We start from the raw sequence: 25,007 nt of genomic DNA, 5'->3' as shown, positions 1-25,007 counted from the left end.
GGGCCCGGTGAGGCGGGGAACCGGCCAGGAGAGGGGAGGCGCAAGGTCTCCCCTGAGAGAGTGGGTCCAGAGGTTTAGGTCTGGGGGAGTCTTTTCCACATGATGCCGGCCTTGCTTCATGCCTGAAAGCCTGGAGCCCTTGTACTCTAAGGGAGACCTGCCAGAATTGGTGGGGGAGGACCGGCCTAGAGCTCCTTCCCTTCACATGAGTCCTGTCACACACCCTGCTACACCATCAGGAAAGTTCTCTCTCCCAAACTCCCCATGGGGCCTCAACGCGAATGTTCCCCACCATCTCCTGTGGCCTTTCAGAGCTCACAGATCCCCAGGGCATTCTCTAAACCAGGCCACCCCCAGTCAGGAAAGGCCCACCCTGAAGGGACAAGCCTCCAAGGCGTATGTACCAGGGCTGGGATCCAGGCTTTGGGTTTCCCAACCTGGAACTGCCCTAGGCTGGGCGGGGGGCGGGGGTTAGTCCTCAGAAGAAGGGAGCTCTCCACGGACTCCCCTCAGAGTCCTTTCCAGTGGCTCAGGCAGCCCTCAGCCCCAGGGTTCATGTGCACAGCCTCCTGGGAGACCTGGCTGCAGAGAACCCTGCTTAAACTGCCGGGATACCCAATTGGCTGCCTCAGCTTGCTGTCACCCTGTGCAGTTTGCTTCCAGGGTCTGGGCATTGCCCACCTGTCAGGTGGGTAACAGTTCCTGCCTGAGCCTTTGGGAGGGTAGTAGGTAGGTGGGGTCTGAGAGGTGGGAAGGGTCTCTGAGTGTCATGGCCCATCTCAGCATGGGCAAGCCTCTGGAGCCTGTCCCAGGACTGTCAGAGCATAGGAGGGGAAGGAACAGAGCAGTGGTGAAGCCACTCTAGCACTCTAGCCTTCAGTCACCCCCCGCCCCTGCCATTCTACCACCACCCCAGCCTACCTGAAGCCCGCCACATGGGTGAGGGAGTCAGAAGTCTTCATCTACCCACTTTCCCAAGACTCACTTCTAGTAGTAGATACCAGCTTTTGAGAATTTTTTATACACAAGCACTGCACTTATCCCTTTTACAAGCCCCATAAAATACATATCCTTATTGTCCCCATTTTACCAATGCAGAAATTGAAGGTTGGAGAAGGTAGATCATTGACCAAGATAATTCAGTGAACTGAGAATGTGAAATTCCTACTAGGTATGACTTAAAAACCTGTGTCCTCTCCACTCCACATGCAGAGCAGTGGCATCTCACACAGCTCATCCAGGAGTCCTGGGGTGCAAGGCCCAGCGGGTCAGGACCAGTGGAAGGGAAGTTAGAGAATCAATGCAGAGAATACTGCCAGAAGATGAGACCTTTTCCTATGGTGGCCACAAGGGGGCAGTGTATATCCCCACAGCACGCACCTGGGCAGGGAAAGTGCTTACACTTTGCCTCAGGAGAGCATTATTTAAAACTTTTTAAATGAGTTTATAACCAATATCTTAAGTTTATCACCTTTTCATTTATTTTTTAAATACTATTTTATATTCTTATTGAGGTACATAGTATAGGCACAGGAGGAAAAACATGCAATATCTGATGGAAGAACATCTCAAGGAGAGGGAACGTGACAAAGGCTCAGTGGTGGAACGTGCCATGCCCCTTGAAGGAGCAGCAAAACCATCAGGCCATAGGATGAATAAAGGAGAGAGTAGAGGTCATTGGAAGGCTTAGGGCAGAGGACTGAATGATAAGATCTGGCTCGTTTTTGGAAAGGATCACCCCAGCTGCTATATTGAGACTAGACTATGGGACTGAGTCAGAGCAAGGAGAGAGGCTGGAAGGCCAGTCAGAGGACCACTGCTACAATCCAAGAGTGAGGTGAGAGTGGTTCAAACCTGGGATGCTGAGAAGTGGTTGCATTCTAGATACACTTTGCAGATAATACCTAGAGAACTAGCTGACAGCTGGGTGTGGGGTGTGAGAAGAACAGAGATGACTTCAAAGTTTTTGGCCTGAGCAAGGAAAGAGTGGGAGGAGCAGGCTTGAGGGATGAAAATCTGTCCAGTAGGCGGTTGTCCATGGAAGTCTGAAATCTGGAGACAGGATTGAGCTGGAGATCTAATTTGGGGAGCTGTTGGCATATAATGGTATTTAAAGGCTGGTGAAATCATTTTGCAGGGAGAGGGTGAGTGAGAAGAGGTCTGAGGATTTTGCCCTGGGCACTCTGTCATCAAGAGGCCAGCGTAGGAATCAGCTCTCAGAGCCAGGGCTGGGCCCTGAAGCTGAAGACTCAGTGCTACAGGGAAGTCCTGTGGGGTGAGGCTCCCTGCGGCTTTTCTCCACATTGCTGTGGAGGGTGCGGCTTTGCCTCACTTGCCCTGAGCAGCATGAACCACCTGAGGTAAGGGACTGACCCCAAGGCACAAGTCAGTTTAATCCTCTGAATATTCAGGTTCCTGGGGCAGGGGGAGATCCCAGGCCTTGGCCGCCCCCTCCCATTTAGCTGTCTCTAAAACTCGGGTGCTCCCTAGGGCTCCATCATCTCTACCTTGGTCGCCTCATCAATCTGCCAGCCTATAACTGCCGCCTTGGGCTTGAAAGCTCTTTCTCCAGCCTAGGCCTGTGCCTTTCCCTGGATGTACTTCTTATTCATCTCCTCCAACCTTCAGACTATCGCCGGTGTATCCATTGGTCTCCCCTGCCCAGGCACTGGGCCTCCTTAGGAGTTCACCTTCTCTCTAGTGCCCCCCAACCTGGCCCCAGAGGCCAGGGCATAGGTGGAGGAATGTGGGAGGCAGTGAATCAGGAGCTTGTACTTGCCCTGGCAGGGCTATTCCAGGGGCCTGTTGGAACCCTCATCTGAAGAATCCTCTTTATCAGCCAACAAGGGTTTGGTTGGGTCCCTGGAGGACTCAAAGGCTCAGCCCTAGGTTTATGGGCTCATCTGTGTGCCTGGGCGTACCTGGCCCTGAACTCTGTATCTCTTTGCAGCCTCTGAGCCTCCAGCCCCCACTTACCCAAGCCTAGAGCATCCCCTCCAGAAGGCCCTGGACACACCCTCCAGCAACCCCTGCCCCACCTTAGCTGGAACAGACACAGGGGAGACCATGATCTTTGGCAAACCACACACGGCATTGCTTCACCAGAATGGAATGCTAATGGCAGAACCGAAACCTAAGGCACCTCATTCGTCTGGGCCATCTGACCCCCATTTTGCAGATGAGAAAGCTGATGCCCAGAGAGGTGGGGGGCCTCTGGAGTGCTTGGGGTTTTCATTTATTTAGGGGTTTTTGTTTTTTGAGTGTTTTACTGTTACTTTCACTGTACTTATATGTTTTATGCACATGTTTACAGAATATATTTCACAATTTAAAGACTAAACAAAACCCAGCAGAGATCCTATCAACAAAAGACTGGAATCCCTATTTTTTGCCCCTTACTGAGCCAACCTCCCAGGCCTCAGATTCCTTGAGTGTCGGATGGGCCTCATGATGAGGGGGACATGATGACCAGGGGACCATGCAGGGTATAGTGTTGTTAATAGCACACACCCTCCCCATGTGCCAGGCATAGCTCATTTCCTCATCCCATCAGCCCTGGGAGGTGAGAGCTATTACTATCCTGAGGTCGTACAGCTAGTGAGTGGCAGAATGGATATTTGGATCCAGGTGGGCTGGCCTTGTCTCTGCTCTTAGGTGCATAGTACAAGCCTTGCAGCCAAAGGGAAGGTGGGGTCACACTTCTTGTGGGTTCAGCAGAAGGGTGGGGGGCAGAACCAAGGTCAGGCTGCACAGCCTTCCCCCTCCGAGGTGGGGCCAGCCTGGGATGGCTGCTCCCATCGCTTCTGGGGCTGCAGGACCCCATCAGAAGGAGGAGTGAGTGAGAGCAGCTAGACCTAGGTACAGCCTGTGAGAGTCTGTCCCTTGAAGGCCCTGGGAGAGCAGCAGGGCAGACAAGGAGTAGGCTCTTCCCAAAGCCAGCACCCCCAGGCTGAAGACCAAGCCTTCTATCTGCAAAGCCCTGGAGGGGCCCGGCCTGGGATTGAGGGATTGTTCCTGCCCCATACATCCCCATCTCAAACACATCCTCCAAGAGTTCCCATCGTGGCTCAGTAGTTAACGAACCCAACTAGGATCCATGAAGAACCCAGGTTTTATCCCTGGCCTCGTTCAGCGGGTTAAGGATCCAGCATTGCCACAAGCTGCAATGTAGATCACAGATGAGGCTCGGATCCCACATTACCATGGCTGTGACATAGGCCGGCAGCTACAGCTCTGATTCAACTCCTAGCCTGGGAACTTCCATATGCCACAGGTGCAGCCCTAAAAAAAACAAAAAAGAAAACAGCGTAGGCTGGTGTAGGGGCAGAGTGTCATGGTGGGATCTGTCATGAGACTTCGAAGTGTTTGGGAGCAGTCAGAGCTGGGCGGCTCCCCAGACACTAACAGATCCAAGCCATGTTGTACAGACAGGGAAGGAGGCCCAGAGAAGAGAAGGGTCCTGTCCAGGTCGCACAGCCTGTACAGGTTGGCCTGGGCCTAGGAGAATGGGAGAGAAGCCAGAGCTTTCATCCCAGCTTGGCTTCTGGAGCTGCACCAGTGTGCCTCCTGAGTCCAGCCAGGGAGTAAGGACAGAAGGGGCTGTGTGTGAGCAGAGCCAAGGGCCCCACTAGGCGCCGTGACGCCTGCCCCACCTCATCCTGCCTGCTTCCTTCCTTTCCTGCAGTGGGACCTACCTTTCTCCCCAGGCTTTACCTCGGTTCACTCTCCTTCCTCACTGCTCTGACCTCATTGTCCTCCAGTCCTAGCCTTTCTGTTTCAACAATGGTCCTTCCATGCTCAAGCCTCAGGGCGTTTGCACTGGCTGTTCCCTCAGCCTGGCATGCTCTTCCCTCATGTGTCCATGTAGCCACATAGCTTGCTCCCTTACTCCTTACAGTCTTCAACTCAGTCACTTTCTCAAGCCTACAGTCTTTACACCCTCACATATTTCCTATTCTCCTTTCCTGCTTTTCCTCCTTAGCATGTGTCATGAACACACCTGATTTTGCACAGAATGTCAGCTCCATAAGAACAGGATTTTTTTGTTGTTTTTTTAGGGCCATACCCATGGTGAATGGAAGTTCCCAGGCTAGAGGTCGAATCGGAGCTGTAGCTGCCAGCCTACACCACAGCCACAGCAACACGGGATCCAAGCCACATCTGTGACCTACACCACAGCTCACAACAATGCCAGATCCCTAACCCACTGAGTAAGGCCAGGGATCAAACCTGCATCCTCGTGGATACCAGTCAGGTTGGTTACTGCTGAGCTACAATGGAAACTCCCAGGACTTTTTAATCTTACTTATGCCTGCAGCCTTAGCGCTAGAGTGGTATTGGCACGTTTGTAGGCTTTCATCCAGTCTGCCAAGAGAAGGAAAGGGGTCTGTCCTCTGTGCACAGAAATACTCTGTGACTGGGGTTAGGGCCCATCTGAGCCTGGCATTGCGATCAGAATCTGCAGGGTGTTAGGGCCAGTGGGCCTAGTGCAGGCCTGTGGCTGAGCAGTAGACAGCAGGCAGGGGATCTGGACGGACCCACTGGCTGTTCTGCCTCTGAAGCTACCTCCCAGGGACATGAGGATGCTAGAGGGCTGAAGTGGTCAGTGAGGGGGAGAGGAGGGTGGGAACTACACTCTGGGCCTGGATAGGCCTCTCCCATCTGTGACCGCGGCCTTAGGTTCACATGGCTCTGGGAACACAAGCAACGAGAACAGCCACCCTCTGTGTTTACAGGGTCACTGAGGCTGAGGGAGGGAAAGAGACTTGTCCAGGGACACAGAGGGAGGCAGCTGGCTGGCACTTCCCTAGCCAGTCCAGGCCTGCCTGGTTCCCTGGCTCATCTCCTCCCACTATGGGATGTCACTCACACTCAATCTTTCCTTCCTCCCTCCTGGTGGCCCCAGCCCCATAATCTCATCAGGCCCCATACCTATCACTTCCCACCATCTCTTCTCATGCTATTGCTAGTTCTTCATCTTTTAAAAGACGTGATACTAGGGAGTTCCCTAGTGGCTCAGTGGGTTAGGGATCTGGTGGTGTCACTGCTACGGCTTGGGTCACTGTTGTGTCACAGGTTCTCTCCCTGGTCCAGGAACTTCTGCATGCCATGGGTGCAGTCAAAATAAATAAAATGCTGGAGTTCCTGTTGTGGCTCAGTGGAAACAAATCTGACTAGCATCCATGAGGACATAAGTTCGAACCCTGGCCTCTCTCAGTGGGTTAAGGATCTGGTGTTGTCCTGAGCTGTGGTGTAGGTTGCAGATGCAGCAAGGACCCAGTGTTGCTGTGGCTGTGGTGTAGGCCAGCAGCTACAGCTCTGATGTGACCCCTAGCCTGGGAACTTCCATACATTACGGGTGCTGCCCTGAAAAGACTAAAGACAAAAAAAATTTTTTAAATAATCAAATAGTGATACCAGTGAATGAATATGTATCACAGTTGTAGGTTATAAGCACAGTCATGTAATAAACCCATACATTTACCCCAACTACAGAACTAGAAAATTCTTCACAGCTGGTACCACCGCCATTATGTTCCTCCCCATCTTACCTCCCATCACTCTCTCCTTGTAGGAAGCATCACTTCTTTGTTTTTCTTTTTGGGGCCGCACCCATGGCATATGGAGATTCCCAGGCTAGGGGTCAAATCGGAGCTATAGCTGCTGGCCTGCACCACAGCCACAGCAACATCAGATCTGAGCCGTGTCTGTGAACTACACCATAGCTTATGGCAATGCCAGATCCTTAAGCCATTGAGGGAGGCCAGGGATCGAACCTGCATCCTCATGGATGCTAGTCAGATTCATTAACCACTGAGCCACGATGGGAACTCCACTTCTTTTTTTAAAAGTAGTTTTATCGCATTTGTACACCCACAGAATATATTCCTTTTTTGCATGTTTTTAACAGTAAAACTAGTGTCAGACTGCCTTGCTTTTTATGCCTCCAAACCTTTTCCCTGTTGTTACAGGTAGCCGTTTTACCTTGGTTTTCAGTGATGATCATATTCTGCTGTATGTGACTAGACTGCAGTGTAAGTATCTCTTCCCCTGTTGAGGGACATTTGGGGTGTTTCCAGTGTCGCCTGACCACCCACATTGTGCCCCTTGTCAGCCACACCTCCTGAGAGGTCCACTCCACCCCATAGCTGCCTCTCTGCTGTGCTCCCAGGACCCTGTTCATCGACCCCCTTTGCCTTTCTTCGGCCTCAGCTGTCCTCACACAACCACAGCTTCCCCAATCTCTGTTTCCAGTCTCTTCCAAGCTCCAGACCACAGAAAAGGCATGATGGTTTATTGAACACTTACTCTGTGCCATACACCATTCTCAGTATCACATGTTTTATTTCATTGAATACTCACATTAACACAAGTGGTAGGTAATATTATTAGACCCACTTTACAAATGAGAAAACTGAGGCCCAGAATGGCTAACTTGCCCAAGACTACACACCACACCTCTCGCTCAAGTTCCATAGGCAACTCAGACTCAACATGTCCAGGATGTAACTCATCCTCTTCCCCCTCAAACCAATTCCTCTCCCATGCTCCACATTCAGTAGAGACATCTCCAGCACCTGGGGCCCAAGCCAGAAGCCAGAAGTCAGCCCTGACCCCAGCCGCATCCTCACCCACCATTTCATCCACCTGGAGCCCAGGTCCTGTGAGTATTACCTGCTTGGTATTAGGCCAGTCCTACCTCTCCTTCTGTCCCCAGCACTGACCATTAGCCACCCTGCCATGCTCTTGGCACCATCTCCTTTGGAGGCCCCATACCCCCTTTTCTAGCCCCTGCACACTGCAGCTCAGAGGGGCTTTCTCAGTGTCATCTCTTCATGGCCCCACCTCTAGAAGAAAGCCCTACCTCCTCTGCCCTGTCCCCTCAAACCACAAAATGTGACAACTAGCTCTGGAAGGGACGTGCCCCCCCACCCCCTCTGCTCTGTCTCCTCTAGGAAGCCATCCATGGCCTCCCCCTGAGGCTGGGCTCTGAACCCCCTCTGAGCCCCACATGCAGCCCCTCTTCACCGCTTCACCCCTTTCCTGTGATTACCTGCCCCCTCTAGGAGCTACACTCTTGAAGGCAGAGACCCAGCCTCATCCTCTGGGGTGTCTCTAGTGCCCAGGCAGGGCCTGCACACAGGAGGTGCTCAGTGATTGTTGAAAGGCACAGTGATTGCACAAGCAGAGGCAGGAGCCATGGGTGACACGCTGCCTTCCATGTCCCAGAAAGCAGGTTGATTCCTTCCCAGCCCCATCCCTACTCACCCTCTGCACCTGTCCCTCTGAGCCCCATGACACCACTTCCTGTCCCCGCACCACTGGGATTTTCCTTTCCTTTCTGACTCTGGAATCCCTCACTGTGAGAGAGCTCTGGCCCCAGAAGAGGGGAGAGGAGCCCAATCTCTTACCTCCTTTCAGTCTACACCAGGCATTTTCAAGGGTGGGGGTGGTTTTTGCTCCCATGGGAGAGAAAAACAGATTCTTAGGAGAGACAAAAAAAAAAAATCTTACTTTTTGTATGTATAAAGCAAAGATATACATACAGTGCATAAACAGATATGCAGTACATCTGTGGTCTTAGAATATCACGTGATTCAGAAAAAAGTATCTAAAAGGCTCCTGAGCAGGGGCGGTAGTAAAAAAAATGGTTGAGAAACTCTTATCTACACACTTGGGCCTTATCTTGCCTGGTCCACGGACTGGCCAGCACTGAGGGAGAGTCTAGGGTCCTATCCCAGGGCAGCTCAAGGTATCTCCAGAGGAGTTCCCATCATGACTCAGTGGGTTCTGAACCAGTATCCATGAGGATGCAGGTTCTATCCCTGCCCTCACTCAGTGGGTTAAGGATCTGGCGTTGCCATGAGCTGTGATGTAGGTCTCACATGCGGCTCAGATCCAGTGTTGGTGTTGCTGTGGCAGCTGCAGCTCGGATTCGACCCCTAGCCTTGGAACTTCCATATGCTGCAGGTGGGGCCCTAAAAGGGGGGGAAAAAAAGGTATCTCCAGAGATGACCACCTGCTGGCTACCTGGTGTCCCGTCCCCCAAGCCAAGCCATTCCCTCCCTCCCTTTGCCTGAAGGTCCACTGTTCTGTGTCCAGTGTCCTCTAACCTGATCCTGTTCTTACAGAGGCCGCAGGTCAGCCCTTCTGCTTTCCCCCCTAAAGGGAACCCCAGCTCCCAGGGCCCGAGGGAGTAGGAGGTCTCTCAGCTCTGTACTCCAGCCTTGGGCCAGGGCGTAACCCTGGAGTTCCTGGAAGAATCCAGCAGGGAAGCCCAACCACAGCAGGCACCCAGGAAGTGGGGATGCCACTGCGGGACAAGGCTTTCTTTATTGGGGAGGGGGTCACAAATAGTCTTACTTAGAGGTACTCTAGGCGGATGGAGTCCCTTAAGGGTGGGACACGACTGAAGATCTGGTGTCGGGATACACAGAGACGGGGTTGTGGGTAGAGGTCACGGGTGGGCGAGACACAGATATTCTGTGGTCTTCGTACGTTAGGGGGTTCTCCAGTATCTGGGGTTCCTGTCGGGTGCTGGAGCCAATGAAGACCAAGTAGATGATGGCACCTAAATAGGCACCCAAGGGAGGTGCCACCACTGGCACCCACCACCAGTCCCCGGCACTGCGGACAAGAGACAAAGGTGGCTTAGGGGGCCAGTGCCCAGCATGCCACCTGTCTCTACCTCAGGCTGAGAAGGGGCCTTAGAGTAGAGGAGTAACCCCCACCCTAGCCCGGAGTTGGCCCCAAGCCTGGGCTCGGGTCAGCTTCAGCCTGATTTAGGGTCAGGGTTGACATTCAGTCCAGGAGCAGGGTCTGCCTCAGTGCTGTCCTGGAGGAAGGTCTGGACTCACTCCTGCCTGCCCAGGCTATGGGGAGCTCTGCAGAGCCCACCCCTACCCCACGCTGCTCCACCCCTCCACATGCAGGGAACCCATAGAAAACCTGCGGGGATGGGCTGGCCCAGGCAGTACCTGAAGACCTGTGTGCCCCAGCCAGCAATGAAGGTGAAGAAGCGGGGAGGCAGGTCCCGGGATGGGTTGATGGCATAGCCTGAGTTCATGCCCATGGATGCTCCAATGATGACTACAAGGATGCCGATCACCACGGCCTGTGTCCCCTGCAGGGCTGGGTTGTTCTCCTTGTCCGTGATGGCCAAGAGACACAGCTGAAGCATCCCTGTCACTATCACCTGGGGAGCAGATGCCATGGCAGCCACCTGGGGCTCCTAGTCAAGCCACAGGGTCTCAGCAGTGCCCCTGGCTCAAACCCCTGGCAGAGATGTCTTGGCATTGTCCCCATCCAGAACTCCCGAACTCTCCATTGTGAGGGGCTGCCTGCTGGCCCGTTCCTATGGGGGGGGGCGCTTGAAGAGGGACACCCACCCTGGACCACTGACCTCATCCAGGAAGCCCCTCCACAATGTCATGTGTTGAGGAAGATAGGTGGCAAAAATGTTAGCTGTGGCTGTGGGACCGGTCACTGTCAGCTTTCCCTCTGAGAATTCCATAATGGCACCTGCGAGACACAGACGGAGTGGGAACCACCCCCAGCTGAGCCCCACTGCAGTCCCAGAGGTGAGGCAGTAGGATGGAGGCAGGGAGCACCTCCAACACTTTTCTCTCCCAGACATTTTCGCAGGCTAGGACACTGAGGCCAGGTCTGCCCATCTTTCAGGAGAGGAGGCCGTGGCCAGAAGGACAACCCAAGGCAGGACACTCACCATAGAAAAGGCAGTAGACGGTGGCAGCAGCCAGGAAGGAGCCCAGGAACTGTCCCAACACGTACACAGGAAACTTCTTCCAGGACATTCGGCCTATTGCACAGTTGGTAAAGGTAACAGCTGCATTCATGTGGGCCCCTGCGGGGAAGGTCAAAGGTGTCAGGGTAGAAACAATTATCAGTAATACTGAGGGCAGCAATGACAACAATGACAGCATTTATGAAGGGCTCACTCAGTCCTCACAAGGCCCCTGAGTCAGGGACCACCATCCCCATTTCACCATTAGGGCCATGACAGTGAGGAGGGATGGAGAAGTTAAATTGCTGGCCTGAGGTGACTAGCTAGTTCAAAGTGGTGGGTCAAGGGGGTTCATGCAGCGTCTGGGCAGAGGAAAGGCGCCCCGGGTGTTCTCCCTCCAGGTGGTCCCTGAGGGGAGAGCCCTGGCTGACTTGGGGAAGGGGCTGCCTGGGAGGGGACAGAAGGAGCCTGCAGGGGACACCTGGCCTTGCCTGTCAGGTGGGGCCCAGCCCACTCACCCGAGATGTTCCCTGCCACGTGCACTCCCATGGTGACTCCAAAGCCAAAACCCAAGTTGACTCCAAGGTAGCTCCCCATTTTATCTCCAAGAACCATGTGGGCCACGGAGCCTAGACCAAACACCTGTGGGAGAGCACCTCTGAGAGGACCACCCACCCAGGAGCCCCGACTCAGAGGACTCAGAGCTCAGCCGAGGCCCCACACCCCCAAGCACAGGCCTTCCCAGCGCTGCCCTTTGGGACCCTCTGCTGTGCTCCCTACTTCAGAAACTTCCTTGCTCATGGAAGCTGCACCAAGGGTATAAACGGAGCTGGGGCAGGGGAGTCAGGGGGTCTTACAGACGCATCCAGGCCACGAGATGTCAAGCCCACCTGAAGTTCCAGGAGGAGACAGGCCTTCAAGGAAGGTGGGGCTTGTGTGGATTGAACGTCTCAAAGCATCTCACTTCAAGCCTGGCCTGAAGGAAGTTTTCTCAAGGGATCTCTAAGCCTCATGTCTGAACTCTGCTGGGACCCCTCAGCCCTCACCGCCCCCACACACAGCAGCCCTGGAAGCCCGGGGATTCTGCCTCTCTGGCCCTCAGTGCCATTTCCCTAGCTCTCAGGTGCCACTCCTGAACTTCCTGCTCTTGCCCATCCCTAAGTGCCGGATCTCATCAGGTGACCACCTCCCCACTGACCCCCTTCACAGAGAGATTAGAGGACTAAAGGGGAGCAACCACTCAACCTTCTCCAACCACTAACACCCACCTGCACTAATGCCCACCTTCCCTGACGGCTCTGGCTCCTGTGCTCTGCAGAGCCTCCCTCTTACCTGTACTTTCCATCCCCCCCCCCCTTGACTGGCTCCCACAGACTCGGGGCTCTTCCTCCTTAAAAGTAAAGCTTCCACCTCAGCCCAGCCTCACTCATCAGTCAGGCTCTAGGAAGGACCCGCGAGCTGGCTCCTTTATCCCTCTCCTTGCCCTCCCTCCTCTGCCTGGCTTCTGCTTCCACCAGTCACTGACTCCAGCGCTCTGAGGGCTCTGACCTCCAGATTGCCCTAAGGTCCCTTCACACATTGTCTCACTTGACTGTGCTGACTTTTACCCTCTTCACCACTCTGAGCTTCTAGAAAGTACCTCCTCTTTGGCATCCATGACATCTCTCTCTCCTGGTTTTCCTCTCCCCTCTGTAGCCTCCTCCTCTCCAAGGTTCCTTCTCACATTCTTCTTCATTCATCTGCCTCATCAATACAAATGATCCTGGGGTTCTAGCCCTGGCCCTTTGCACGTCTCACCCCAGTCACCCCTGGGTTTTCTTATCAGGGCTAGGGCTTCAGATATGCCTGATCTACTCATTCCCCAAACCTCCATCTGGGAGCCAGATCCCTTTTTCCAAATACCCACTAGAAGTCTCTGGAGTGTTTTACAGGCACCTTGGGCTCTATGTTAAAAGCTCACCATCTCTCAGAAAATATGATCTTCATTCCATGTTCCCCCAATCAGACTGGCCAAGCCAGAAACTTGGATTTGCTCTCCCTCTTCGCCCACAACCAGTCGGCTCTGCTTCCACTCTCCCTAGGTCTTACCCAGTCTCCTTCACAGCCAGAGTAACCTGACACAAAAATCTGATCACATCTGCCTCTTGTTCAAACATGCAGTGGATCCCTTCCATTTCTAGGATGAGGTCCAAACTCTTGGCCACCATTTAAGACCCTTGATAGCATGCCTTCTGCCCCTCAGTTTCATAGCTGATCCCGTGTTCCCTATGTTCAGCACTAGTATTACTGCTACTAACAGCATTACTGCTATTATTAATAACACCAGCCATTGAGCACTTACCATATGCCAGGCACTGCTAAGCAAGTTCTACCTATCACCTCCTGTAACCCTTAAACCAACTTAGGCATTAGGTACTATGACTCTCCCCATTTGATAGATGGGCAACTCGAGGCTCAGAGAAGTTGAGTGGCTTGTTCAAAGTACACATCTTGCATGTGGTAAGACAGTTTTTGGATCTAGGCAGTCACCTATGCCAGTCTCAGACCAAACAACCACACTGCTCCCTGCTTGCCTTACCTTCTCATGGCCCCATTGTTTGTTTGTTTTTGTCTTTTTAGGGCTGCATCCACGGCATATGGAAGTTCCCAGGCTAGGAGTTGAATCGGAGCTGTAGATCCAAGCCATGTATGTGACCTACAACGCAGCTCATGGCAACACCAGTTTCTTAACCCACTGAGTAAGGCCAGGGATCCAACCCACATTCTAATGGACACTAGTTGGGTTCTTAACCCGCTGAGCGACATGGGAACTCCTGCCTCTATGTTTTTGCATATGCCATTCCCTCCATCTGGAATACCTGATCCTAGATCCTAAAAATCTGATAATCTGTTTTAAGGCCACACTTAGATGGCGCCTCCTCTGAAAAGACTATGTGTTTTGGATACACTGGCTTTGAGAGGCCTGTAGATGTCCAAACTGCTGGGAATTGGAATCTAGATCCAGTATGATGGCCACAAGCCACATGTGGCTATGATGTCCTTGAAATGTGGGTAGTCCAAATTGAGATCCACTGAAGCATAAGGCACACACCAGATTTCAAAGGTTTCGTAGGAAGAGGAGACTATAGATCTTATTAATAACTTTATATTGATTACGTCTTCAAGTGGAAACACTTTGGATATATGGGTTAAATACAATGATTATTAAAATTAATTTCAGCCATTACTTTTTATCTTTCGAGTATGGCTACTAGAAAATTATAAATTACATATGTGGCTTGTATTTCCCTTGAACAGTCTTAGAGTTTTTTGGAAAAAGAAAACCTGGAGAGTTGTGGACACGAGGGCTGCAGCTGAAGCCTTCGGAGAAGATGAAGATCCCCGAGAGAGAGCACAGGGTGAGTAGGCAGCTGAGGGCAGAACCTATGGCCAAACATCAGCCCTCGGGGTGGGTGTTAGAAGCCCCAGCTGGAGCAGCTGTGGAAATGGAAGAACAAAGAAAGAAGGTGCTCTGTGTAGTCCCTGGGTCAAGCTCATGAAGGCCTGGAAACCACCCCTTTGGATGTCACAAGCCAGGGGTCTTCTTTAGTAGCGTGGTGAGCACTGTATCATCAGGCCATGGGGTCAGAAGGCGGGCCCCAGGGAGTGTGAGATGAGTAGGTGTGGAGGAGAGTTGAAAGGACCAGTGTAGACATCTCTTTGAGAATCTGCTTGTGAAGGGAGGGAGAGAGAGCGTGATAAATGAGGGGCTCATGGGGTGAAGGGAGGAATGTTCTGTGTTCTGCTCTTTTAGGTAAAGAGATTTGAGTGTGTTAAGGTTGAGAGAGCAAAGGGCTGAAGATAAAAGAGGGAGAAAAGGATGAACAAAGTGCCTTAGTGCTTGGGGGTTTGGCACCAGACTAGAGGATCCTGCCTGAAGGAGGGGGTAGGGGCCCCACCTATATGTGGGTACACAGGGAGGTGAGGTCTGGTGGGTGAGGAGCCAGACAGAGGAAGCCCCGCAATGGTTCACTATGTCAGGCTGGAGACTAAACCATTTGCTGATTAAAAAAAAAAAAAGAAAAAAAGAGCAGGCAGATGGAGTTCCCATTGTGGCTTATTGGGTTAAGAATCTGACATAGTGTCCCTGAGGATGCAGGTTCAATCCCTGGCCTCGCTCAGTGGGTTAAGGACCAGTCGTTGCCCTGAGCTGTGGTGTAGGTCTCAGACATGGTGCGGATCCTGTGTTGCTGTGGCTGTGGTGTAAGCTGGCAGCTGTAGATCCCATTCAACCCCTAGCCTGGAAACTTCCATATGCCGCAGGTGCGGCCCTAAAAAGAAAAAATGGCAGGTAAAGTACAGCAGCATTGGGGAAGTCTGAGAAAAAGTGAAGCAGCCTGGATAGTGTGAGAGAGAGAAGGTTGAGCAGGCCCCCTAGGTTGCACAGGAGTCCCAGGACAGGTGCTAGGGAGCCCAGACATGGGCCAGCTTAGGACCAAGCTTAGGATAAGGCAGGAGAGGACAGGAGCAGGTGGGCAGCCAAGCCAGGCCAGGCCAACAGGTTTCAGGGCATCAGGAGGGGCAGGGACTGGAGCAGGCATGAAGGGTCTGAAGACCAAGGGTCCCCATTTCTAAGTAGGCGCTCACAATCATTTACTAAAAATAATGAGTGAATAAACCCCAGGGGCTCTCCTGTGTCAAAGTTGCCAACTGGCAGCCCAGCACACATTTTGTTTGGATAACTTGGTTTTGATGCATCAGAGGTTTCAGCTTCCCTTGCAAAATCAGAAGCTCTGTCAACTCTGGCCTGAATTCCACCCCGCATGACAACAGTCAGCTGGAGTGGTGGCAGTCACGTCCTTGCAGGGGTCATCACTCTGCAGTTAGCCCCAGTCCCCACCACTCTGAGGTGACACTTTGGCCCCCACAGCCTGTGAGCTGGTTTTCCAGGGCCCAGTGCCCAGAACTGCACCTCCCTGGTCAGTAAGTGTGGCCCAGCCTGTCCAGGTCCCTCCAATAGCCACGGGCCCAGCCCAGAAGACAACACCCCCAGGGGGATGGCAGAGTGAAACACAGCGGTACAATCTTCTCTCATCTCAGCTGCAATAAATGGGGCCCAAGTTCACACTAGCTGATCTGGCTAAACCTTCACCCTGATGACTCACTGAGCTTCCTATCAACTGAAAAAGCCCCCATTCCTTGGCACAGGCCCAACACCTAAAAATAACAACAACACAATGTTCTCTGTGAGCTTAAACCTCACAAAGTTCTTTTATACGTATTACTTCCCTTGCATCCTCTCAGCCAATCCAAATGGCAAATGTTTCTGCTCCCACAGGAAACTGAGGCCTTGCAAGTGATCTTGAACTACCCAGAGCCTGGAAGTGAGGCCTTACCTCAGCTGGGGGAAATTAGAAATCCATAGCTGGAGTTCCTGTTGTGGCTCAGAGGTAACGAGCCCAACTAGTATCCATGAGGATGTGGGTTCGATCCCTGGCCCCGCTCAGTGGGTTAAGGATCTGGCATTGCTGTGGCGTAGGCCAGCAGCTGTAGCTCGGATTCCACCCCTAGCCTGGGAACTTCCATATGCCTCAGGTGCAGTCCTAAAAAAAAGGAAGAAATCCACAGCTAAGCTAAGGGACAGAGCATAGAGATGAAAGGTCAAGACCAGGATGTAAGACTGTACTGTTAAATCATCTTAAATTATCTTAAAGTGTGACTTTGGGAGAGTGACTGTCTCATGGTGCCTCAGTCTCTCCATCTGTGAAAATGGGAAATAATAATAGTACCTCCCTCACAGGGCTGTTGTGAAGATTTGAGGATGCCACTCATAAGGGCCTAGCGTTATAGTGCCTGGTCTGTAGTAGGTGCTCTCTAATCATCTCAATAAAAGGAGAAGAAATTCGAGTGTGGGCAGCATGCAGGCATGAATGCACACGGGCAGTGCCTGCTTCCTGTGTCTACAGTTTCAAGGTTTAACAGCCCTCATGGGGTTGGAATGTCTTGTCATAAATGAATTACTTTGCCCTGGATTAAGGCAAGACAGGATCCAGGTGCTGTGATCATAGTTCGGGAGGGTAGGTAATGGGGGAGGGGGAGATGGTGAGAGGCAGCGAGATGGTGAGCAGCTGAGTGTGCTTTCCATGTAGACAAGCCACCAACACATGTGTCCTATGTGTGTGCTGGTTATTAGGCTGTTGGCCTTTTCCACACAAGTCAGCCAGCTCTAAATTAGCGTTGTACTTACCAATGAGGAGGCTAACTCTTCAGAACTAGTTAAGGTGCTTATATGAGGTCACACAGCTAGAAGATAGCAGAGCTGGAATTCAAACCCAGCTCTAAAGACCATGAAAAGGCCCAATTCAACACACTTGCTACTGTCTGAGAAGACAGGCACTGAGCCACAGAGAGACCTGCCCAAGGCCAGCTGGTGACTCCGTGGCAGGATGATCAAGGTAACAACCCAGAGTGCCCTGGGTTCCATGGATCCCAATATCTCCTACTCTGTGACTCAGTGCACAGGCATGCACAACACACACACAACCACACACACTTAGGCACACTCATCCTCCCTTGCCCTGCTGCCTCTGACCTCTGCCTCCTTTCCCAGAGGCTAGCCCTTCTTTTCACCAACCTAGGCCTTTTTAAGGTGCAAACAAGCATGGCCCCCGTTTAAGGGCAGACACTGGCTAGGATCAGTGGTGGAGCCAAAGCAGGTGGGGAGAGGGAGTTTCTAAGAAACTCCATGTTACATCTGGTTTCTGTCCCACCATCCCCTAAAAGAGCCCTCATCAAGGTCCCCAGTGACCTCCAGGTTGCCAAACCCTGTAAGAAGGTATCAGCACTCACCTTCTCCAGCCTGAAGCAACCTCCCACACTGCTGACCATGCTCTCCTTGTGGACCCCCCACTTCTGCAACCTGGCGTCTCCCCACCTTCTCCTTCCAGCCCTCTGGCCACCCCTTCTCAGGCCCCTTTGTGTGCTTCTCTTCATTCTGCAGGCACTGTCCTCAACTCATTTTTTTCTCTTTCTATACATTCCCACTGGACAATTTTTTTTGTTTTTTGTGGGTTTTTTTTTTTTTGGCTTTTTAGGCTGCACCCTCAGCATATGGGAGTTCCCAAGCTAGCAGTCAAATTGGAGCTGCAGCTGCTGGTCCACACCACAGCCACAGCCACGCCAGATCCGAGCCATGTCTGCGACCTACACCGCAGCTCACGACAACACTGGATCTTTAACCCACTGAACGAGGCCAGGGATCGAATCTACATCCTCATGGATACTAGCTGGGATCTTAACCCACCAAGCCACATGGGAACTGACCCACTGGACAATTTTTATAACCACCATTCATGTTCTGATGAAGTATAACTCTTTACTTCTAGCTCAAGCACTCTCCAGAGGTCCAGGCCCCCATATCCACAACCACCCCCAAAATTTCTCCCAGGTACCTCACCTGATTGCATCCAAACCGACCTCACCGCCTGGCCTGCATTGGGCCACAGGCTCCAGACCTGCTTCTTGGCGCTTTCCCTGCATGTGCTGCTCTCAGTCTCACTGCTTCCGTTCCTCTGTCACCCACTCCTTCTTCTCTATCCAAGGACCATCACCCCTCACCATCCTGGATCATTGCAACAGCTTCTTCCCTGGTTCTCCCCACTCCAGCTTTGCCCAGTCTGTTCCCGACGCACACTGCACCCAGAATTTCCTTCTAAAATCTAAATCTGATCATATCATTCTCCTACCTTGAAAACCTTCCGTGTCTCCCCATGGCCCTCAGGATTAATTCCCAAAGCCTCTCCAATCAGTGTCCCCTCTGATCTCTCTCCTCTTAGTTCCCCTTCTCCTCACTTCCAGCCATGCCCCCCGACCCACCCACCCCCAGCCAGCCCATGATTTCGTTCTGCCCCCACATATCATGAGCCCTTTCTCTCCCAAAAAGACTTAATGAGAAAGAGCTCTCTCCCTACTTTCCTGTGCTTCTCCCTCAGGCTTCCAGCTCAGGGGCTGAGGAATGGACAGTGTGACTCAGAGTCCAGCTCTGGGGGGTAGGTCGTGGATTGCCCTTACTGAGCCCTACCTTCCTGCGGCCTCTTTCTCAAAGCCCCTCACCCTGTGCCCCCCACACACTCACCATCATGACAAATGTGCTCATGAACTCGGCCAAGAACTCTCTCACCATCTCCTTCCGCATTATTGTTTGCATCTTTGATATTGCAGGTGGCGTGATCATCTTGGAGGCACGGGTAGACCTGGTAGACCTGAAGCAGCAGCCCGATCCCATGGGCAGAAATGAGACTCAAGCCAATTTACTATCCATTGGCCCTTCAACTAATGGCTGAGTTAATTGGTAACGCAATGGCCTCTCCCCACTCACAGGTCCTCTTGCCCAGGGCAGCTGGTACTGCTGGGGTCAGAGGCATGTGACAGCCACAGGGATGTGGAGAGGGATTGGGGGTTGACAGTCAGGCCACGCCCCTGCTTCCTCCTGGTGGGACCTGGACCAGTGGGATGGGTTTACCAACAAAACCAGGTTGCAGAGGGGATGTTTGGGGAGCCAGTAAATGCCCTCTGTGGTGCCAGTGAGCCTCGAAGGAGAAACAGGCAAGAAAGAAGAGCTCAGCTATCTGCCTGCCCGCTTGTCTGCAGGAATCAGAGCTCTGGGAACACAAGCAGGGCATCAGGCAGGACCTGGCAAGAGCAAGGCTCTGCAAACAGCACAGGGTGTGGCACAGTCAGCTCCCAGGCTCTATAAACAACACCGAGGCCTGAGCATGCACAAGGTCCTGCCAGTGGTGATGGGGAGGGCAAAGTACACCAGCTCTGCAGCCAAATCTACACAAATGAACATCTGTAAGTGAATGAATGAGTAAGTGAAGGAATGAACCAGTGAAAGGGAGGGAGGAAGAAAAGGAGGGACTGAATCTAGCACTATGCTGGGTATGTGGTAGATGTGCAATATACATTGTCAAATGAGTGAAAACTGAGCAATCAGGAGTTCCCTGGTGGCCTAGTGGTTAAGGATCTGGCATTGTCACCACTGTGGCTCGGGTCACTGCTGTGGCGTGAATTCGATCCCTGGCCTGGAAACTTCAGCATGCCATGGGCACAATCAAAAAAAAAAAGAGAACAAAAAACTGAGAACTCATCTGTTACTCTCCACTAAATCCCCAGAACTTCCCACAGTGCCTGATACACAGTAAATGATAAACATTTGTTTAGTAAGTACATGATTGGATGCATAAGTGAAAAAGTGAGTTAGAGGCTCTGTCCTCTGTTGGGGGTTGGGGGGCCTTGAGTTTGGGAAAGAAGTTGGGGTTTGGAGGCTAAAGAGGAGGAGGGGTGCAGATTCCTCTAAGCGTGGCCTTAGTTCTTGTCCAGATGGGTGACTCTCCCCATCTCCATGCTGAATGTCCCTCAACTGCTTCACCCTGCTGAGGACAGCAGCATCACCCCCACCCTGCCTCAGGCTTCCTGCCTTTCCTCCCAGAAGCAAAGCCTAAGCACAGGGAGTGAGAAATGTCAAACAGGCATGGATAAAACACCTTCCACTTTTCTGGCTGAGACCCCATGTTCATTTCTCACTCACTCTAGCCCTTGCTCTGTCCTTACTTCAGGGAAACAAACCCAGGGCCGAGCATATAGAGGGGGAGGTAGAGGTGCCCGGATGGTTCAAGGACTCCCATCCAACTGAAGCTTCAGTGCAGTATCCTGCAAGAGTCATCTTGCCCCTAGCACCAGCTTCCTTAGCCCTGAAGAAGAGTCCAAGGCAGGCAGGAATCCAAGAACCGTCCTGGGAAGGTACCAAGAGGCAGAGGAGAGGTGGACAAAGAAGGAAGTCAGAGACACTGAGAGAGCTCTGGAACCCTGGCCCCTTCTCCCTCACCACACAGTAGGCAGGATACAGTAAGTGACAAATAACTAATGAACCAAAGATTTATTGAATGCCTAGCACACCTACTATGTTCAGGCTCCGTGGTAAAGAACACTGGCCTGGTCCCTGCTCTTAGGAAGACAAACAATTAACTAAGCAATCCCAACAGTGTGAGGAGTGTGGCCACAAGTGAGGAGCAGGCACTGTGTGTTTGCAGGGAGGAAGCAGACGACCCAGAGGCGGGAGTAGGAGGCTCTTCCAGAGGAGGGAAATTGTAGGTCAAAACAGAAGACTGGCCAGATGGAGGAGCATCGGGGAGCCCAGGGAAAGTTCTGGGCTGAGGAATGGCTTGGACAAAGGCTTGCAGCTCTGACAACATGTGATGTGTAGAGGAATTCTTCAAGGATGGGCCGCAGAGAGAGGGGAGAAGGTGACTCGAGATGGGCAGAGAGGGGCAGACAGCCTCATGGTCCACACTGAGGAGTCCCACATCAACCCAGAGGGCCATGGGGTGGAGGATTTACACAGGAGTACTGCCTCCTCTTTGGAGGCTGGAATGAAGGAGCAGAAGTGGAAGCGAGGTGAGCAATCAGACGGGCTGAGAGGTAACAGCAGCCTGAGCCATGAAGGTGCAGTGAGGTGGCTAGAGGAAGAGAGTCACACTAAAAGACGTGGTATCTTATTAGAGAGGAGGATGGAGAGGGACGGGACAGGGATGACCCCAGGCTCTGGCTAGAGCAGCACCATGGCCTACATGAGGCACAGGAGAGAAGCTTCAGGCTTAGGCAGGAAGATGAGGAGTCCCCTTCTGGGTGTGGTGAGTTTGAGGAGTCCGATAGTCAGCTAAGTGGAGGTGACCAGTAAGGAGGCTGCTGGTCACGAGGTCTTGCTTAGAGATGCACATCTGGAGGAGTTTCCATTGTGGTGCAGCAGAAACGAATCTGACTAGGAACCGTGGGGTTGCAGATTCGATCCCTGGCCTCGCTCAGTGGGTTAAGGATCCGGCATTGCTGTGAGCTGTGCTGTAGGTCGCAGACACAGCTTGGATCTGGCGTTGCTGTGGCTCTGGCATAGGCCGGCAGCTGTAGCTCCGATTCAGTCCCTAGCCTGGGAACCTCCATATGCTGCGTGTGCGGCCCTGAAAAGACAAAACACACACACACACACAAACAAAAGAACAAGGTCTTGGGAGTTCCAATTGGACCCCTAGCCTGGGAACCTCCATATGCCGTGGGTGTGGCCCTAAAAAGACAAGAGACAAAAAAAAAAAAAAGAACAAGGTCTTGACTTCTGGCTTGAGGAGTAGAGGAGAAATGGAGGGATCCTTGACTGAGCTCAGAGCACAGAAGGAGGAATGGGCTTGGGGGAGTGGATATGGCTGTTTTCAGCTGGGACTGAGAGAGCTATGAGACCCAATAGGACTTTTTTTGTGTGTCTTTTTAGGGCCACATGTGTGGCATATGGAAGTTCCCAGGCTAGGGGTTGAATCAAAGCTGCAGCCACTGGCCTACACCACAGCCACAGCAACTCCAGGTTCTGTGACCTACACCTCAGCTTGCGGCAATGCCGGATCCTTAACCCACTGAGAGAGGCCAGGGATTGAACCCACACTTTCATAGATACTAGTTAGATTCTTAACCCGCTGAGCCACAGCAGGAACTCCCCCAGTGGGTCTTTGGAAACAGGATCTAAAGCCCAGGAGAGAGCCAGGGCAGAGACAGCAATGTCATCAGCACAGAGGGGTACCCATTCATTCTCCAAGAGTACAGACAAATATCCCTGCCTGTGTGCAGCTAGCTGACAGTGATGAAATGTAGTAAGAATGTACATTTGTCTAAAAGAGGGTAGTGCATCCTATGGGAAAGATGGAGCAAGGAAAAGCGGGGTGGGGGGGCGGTTTTGAATGAGGCGGTCTGGGTGAGCCTCATTGAGAAGGTGGCATTTGAGCAAAGAAAGACAAGAAGGGGCTGAGGGAGTGAGCCATCTGGGTGACTGTAAGAAGACTATTTTAGGCAGAGGGGACAGTCACTGAAGGACTCTGAGCGTGAGTAAAGGAAAGGAAAGGAGGTTATTGTGACTGGAATGGGGAGGGTGGGGTGGGGGAATGTCAGAGAGGGAATGGGCATTAAATAGGCAGGGCCTTGGCCATTGCAAGCCTTCACCCCAAAGAGACATGAGCCGTCCAGGGTGTGAGGCAGTGAGTTCAGTTCAATTGAGAACAACCTACATGGGGCAGCTGGAACCCACTGGCCAACCCCAACCCTCATCCAGGTCTTTCTGAGCTTTCCCTCTTGGTGCAGGCGGGAGTGGCCCTTCTTCTGGGCCCCGTGGTCTGGTGGGGGTGGGAAGGAAGGAGTCTGGGAGGGTCAGCCTCCATGAGGGAGAGGGAGAGAGTGGGGCGGGGGCCTCTGGGAGTGTGCTGAGTGGGGGACAGGAGGCTGGGGTAGGGGAATGGGTGGGATGCTTACCGCCTCTTCCTGTCTCTTTCAGTCATATTCTGTCTTTGAGATTGTTAGATGCTGTGGACCCAAAAAGAGGTCACTAGGGCTTGAGGGATGACACAGAACTTGGCCCCTCATTCTCATCAGTTCTCAGCCCCCCGGGGAGAAGCCACAGGGAAAGCTCCTGCCAGTGCCAACCCCTCAACCCAGCCAAGCTGGCAGGGAGGGAGATGCAATGTGCTTCAGCCAATGGGGAGAGGCCCTGGGGCCCCACCCCTGACCCACACTGGCCTGAGGATCCCTGGGCCCTGGACCAGGCCCTGTGGAGGTCCTCCTGCCTTGGACAATGGAGATGCCCACAGCCTCCTCTCAGCAGCTCCACCCCCACATAGGTGGGTATTACTGCCTTTAGTCTAGCTTCACACTCTCTTGCTGCTGACTTAAACTGACCTTCCAGGACCTCTTCTACCCCTTCCTTGCACGCACACACACACACACACAGAGAGAGACACAAACACACAGGAGGGGTCCTGAAAATTCCTTTAGTCTATACTCCCACCTCAGAACAAAGTCTACCCTCTCACCATTCCTGAAAATTCCCTTTTATTCCCACTTTCCTCACAAATGAGAGCACAGAACTAACCCTGGAATCTCCTATCCTCCGTGTCCTGCTTGTGCTCTAGCCCAGTTCCCTCTAACTGCAGCCTAGGTTCACGTCCCAATCCCTGATTGCAGAAACCCCCTAGCCCCAGCCCTGGCCTCTCAGGACAGGACTCGGGGGGTGAAAACCTCTCCAGCGGCAAAGCCAGAAATCCACCCATCTCTCTGATCTGCATCCTTTCTGCTTTGGACCAGGGCCACCGGTCTCTACTCCTCATCCCACCCCACCCCCGGCTCTGTGGACAGCCCAGGCTCACACATCCTCCCAATCTCCGTTCCAGGGCTGGTGCTCCCGGCAGCCAATTTACAGGTAAGGAAACTGAATCCCAGAAAGTGTGACATATCCGTATGATGCAGCAACTCAGGACTAAACCAGAACAGACACCTAAGCCTTCAGCTCCCAGCTGGGGTTTCTTCCCCAGAGAGTCCTATGGTCCCCTCCTCCCCACAGGGTTTCCAGGGAATGGCACTCCCAGTCCCGGGGCCCCAGGGGAGACCCCTGTCCCAGCCTTGCCTGGGGACCAACTTACTCTGCTGAAGTGCCTTATGCTTCCAAGCTCAGCCTTGGGGGCTCCTTGTAAGTGAGCAGCCTTTAGTGAGCAACCTTTAGTGGCCTTGTTCAGCCATTGGTCAGCATTGCAGTGGGCCCTTCCCCCAGCAAGTGACAGTTAGTGAGTGACCGTTGGCCCCTCCCCCTCCCTTTCTCAGTATAAAAGGAGCCTGAATTCAGACTGAGGCAAGATGGTTTTTTGAGACACTAGTCTGCCATCTTCTCGGTCTGCTAGCTTTCCGATTAAAGTCGCTATTCCTTGCCCCAACAACTCATCTCTGAATTTATTGGCCTGTCCTGCGGCAGGCAGAGTGAACTTACAGCAGGTCTTGGTCTTGTTCCTCCGTGACTGTCTCAGGCTCTGGCTATGGCCCCCACTAGGGCTCCACAGTCCCGAGCCCACCTCTTAGTCCTCCTCCGGGTGGCCCTGAGCACTGCTCTGCTCCGCTCTGCTCTGCTCCTCCAGGGGAGAGGTCAGTGGGACAGGGATTTGGCCCATACCGCTTGAGCCAAATCCAGACACACTGCCCAAAATAGCATCCCTTTTCCTGCCAGCAGCACCATAGGGACAGGGTTCTGAAGCAGCCCTGTGAGGTCAGAGTGGAGCTCCAAGTGGGTGCACTGAGCCTCAGAGGGTGGGCCTGTGCTCCAAGCCAGGTGTCCATCCCAGAGCCAGAGGAACCCCTCTGAGGGCCCCAGACCTGGGGGAAGCCCCAGAGGCTCCTGAGGGCCCCCCAGGTAGGGAGAGCTGCACAGAAT

The 25,007-nt window shown here is 52.9% G+C and overlaps 1 protein-coding gene across 7 annotated transcripts in view; it reads right to left on the bottom strand.

The window, feature by feature from the left end:
* The window catches only part of AQP7 (aquaporin 7), a 31,500-nt gene extending 6,813 nt beyond the window's left edge, over positions 1–24,687 (bottom strand). Inside the window, exons 1-8 of one of the 7 annotated variants that reach the window (XM_013980180.2) lie at positions 24,570–24,686; positions 23,066–23,116; positions 18,858–18,984; positions 11,263–11,386; positions 10,727–10,864; positions 10,403–10,521; positions 9,978–10,195; positions 7,278–9,627 (exon numbers count right to left, since the gene is read on the bottom strand). In XM_013980180.2, coding sequence (XP_013835634.1) covers positions 9,393–9,627; positions 9,978–10,195; positions 10,403–10,521; positions 10,727–10,864; positions 11,263–11,386; positions 18,858–18,984; positions 23,066–23,091 — 987 coding nt within the window. In that variant the 5' untranslated portion in view covers positions 23,092–23,116; positions 24,570–24,686 and the 3' untranslated portion in view covers positions 7,278–9,392. Of the gene's footprint in view, positions 1–7,277; positions 9,628–9,977; positions 10,196–10,402; positions 10,522–10,726; positions 10,865–11,262; positions 11,387–18,857; positions 18,985–23,065; positions 23,117–24,228; positions 24,320–24,569 lie in introns of those variants that run through there. The other 6 variants (NM_001113438.1, XM_021063972.1, XM_013980181.2 and 3 more) reach the window with 6 other exon arrangements.

This window comes from Sus scrofa, chromosome 10, assembly GCF_000003025.6.
Source record: "Sus scrofa isolate TJ Tabasco breed Duroc chromosome 10, Sscrofa11.1, whole genome shotgun sequence".
In the NCBI taxonomy this organism is placed as follows: domain Eukaryota; kingdom Metazoa; phylum Chordata; class Mammalia; order Artiodactyla; family Suidae; genus Sus; species Sus scrofa.
This window is presented reverse-complemented; position numbering and strand designations above follow the sequence as displayed.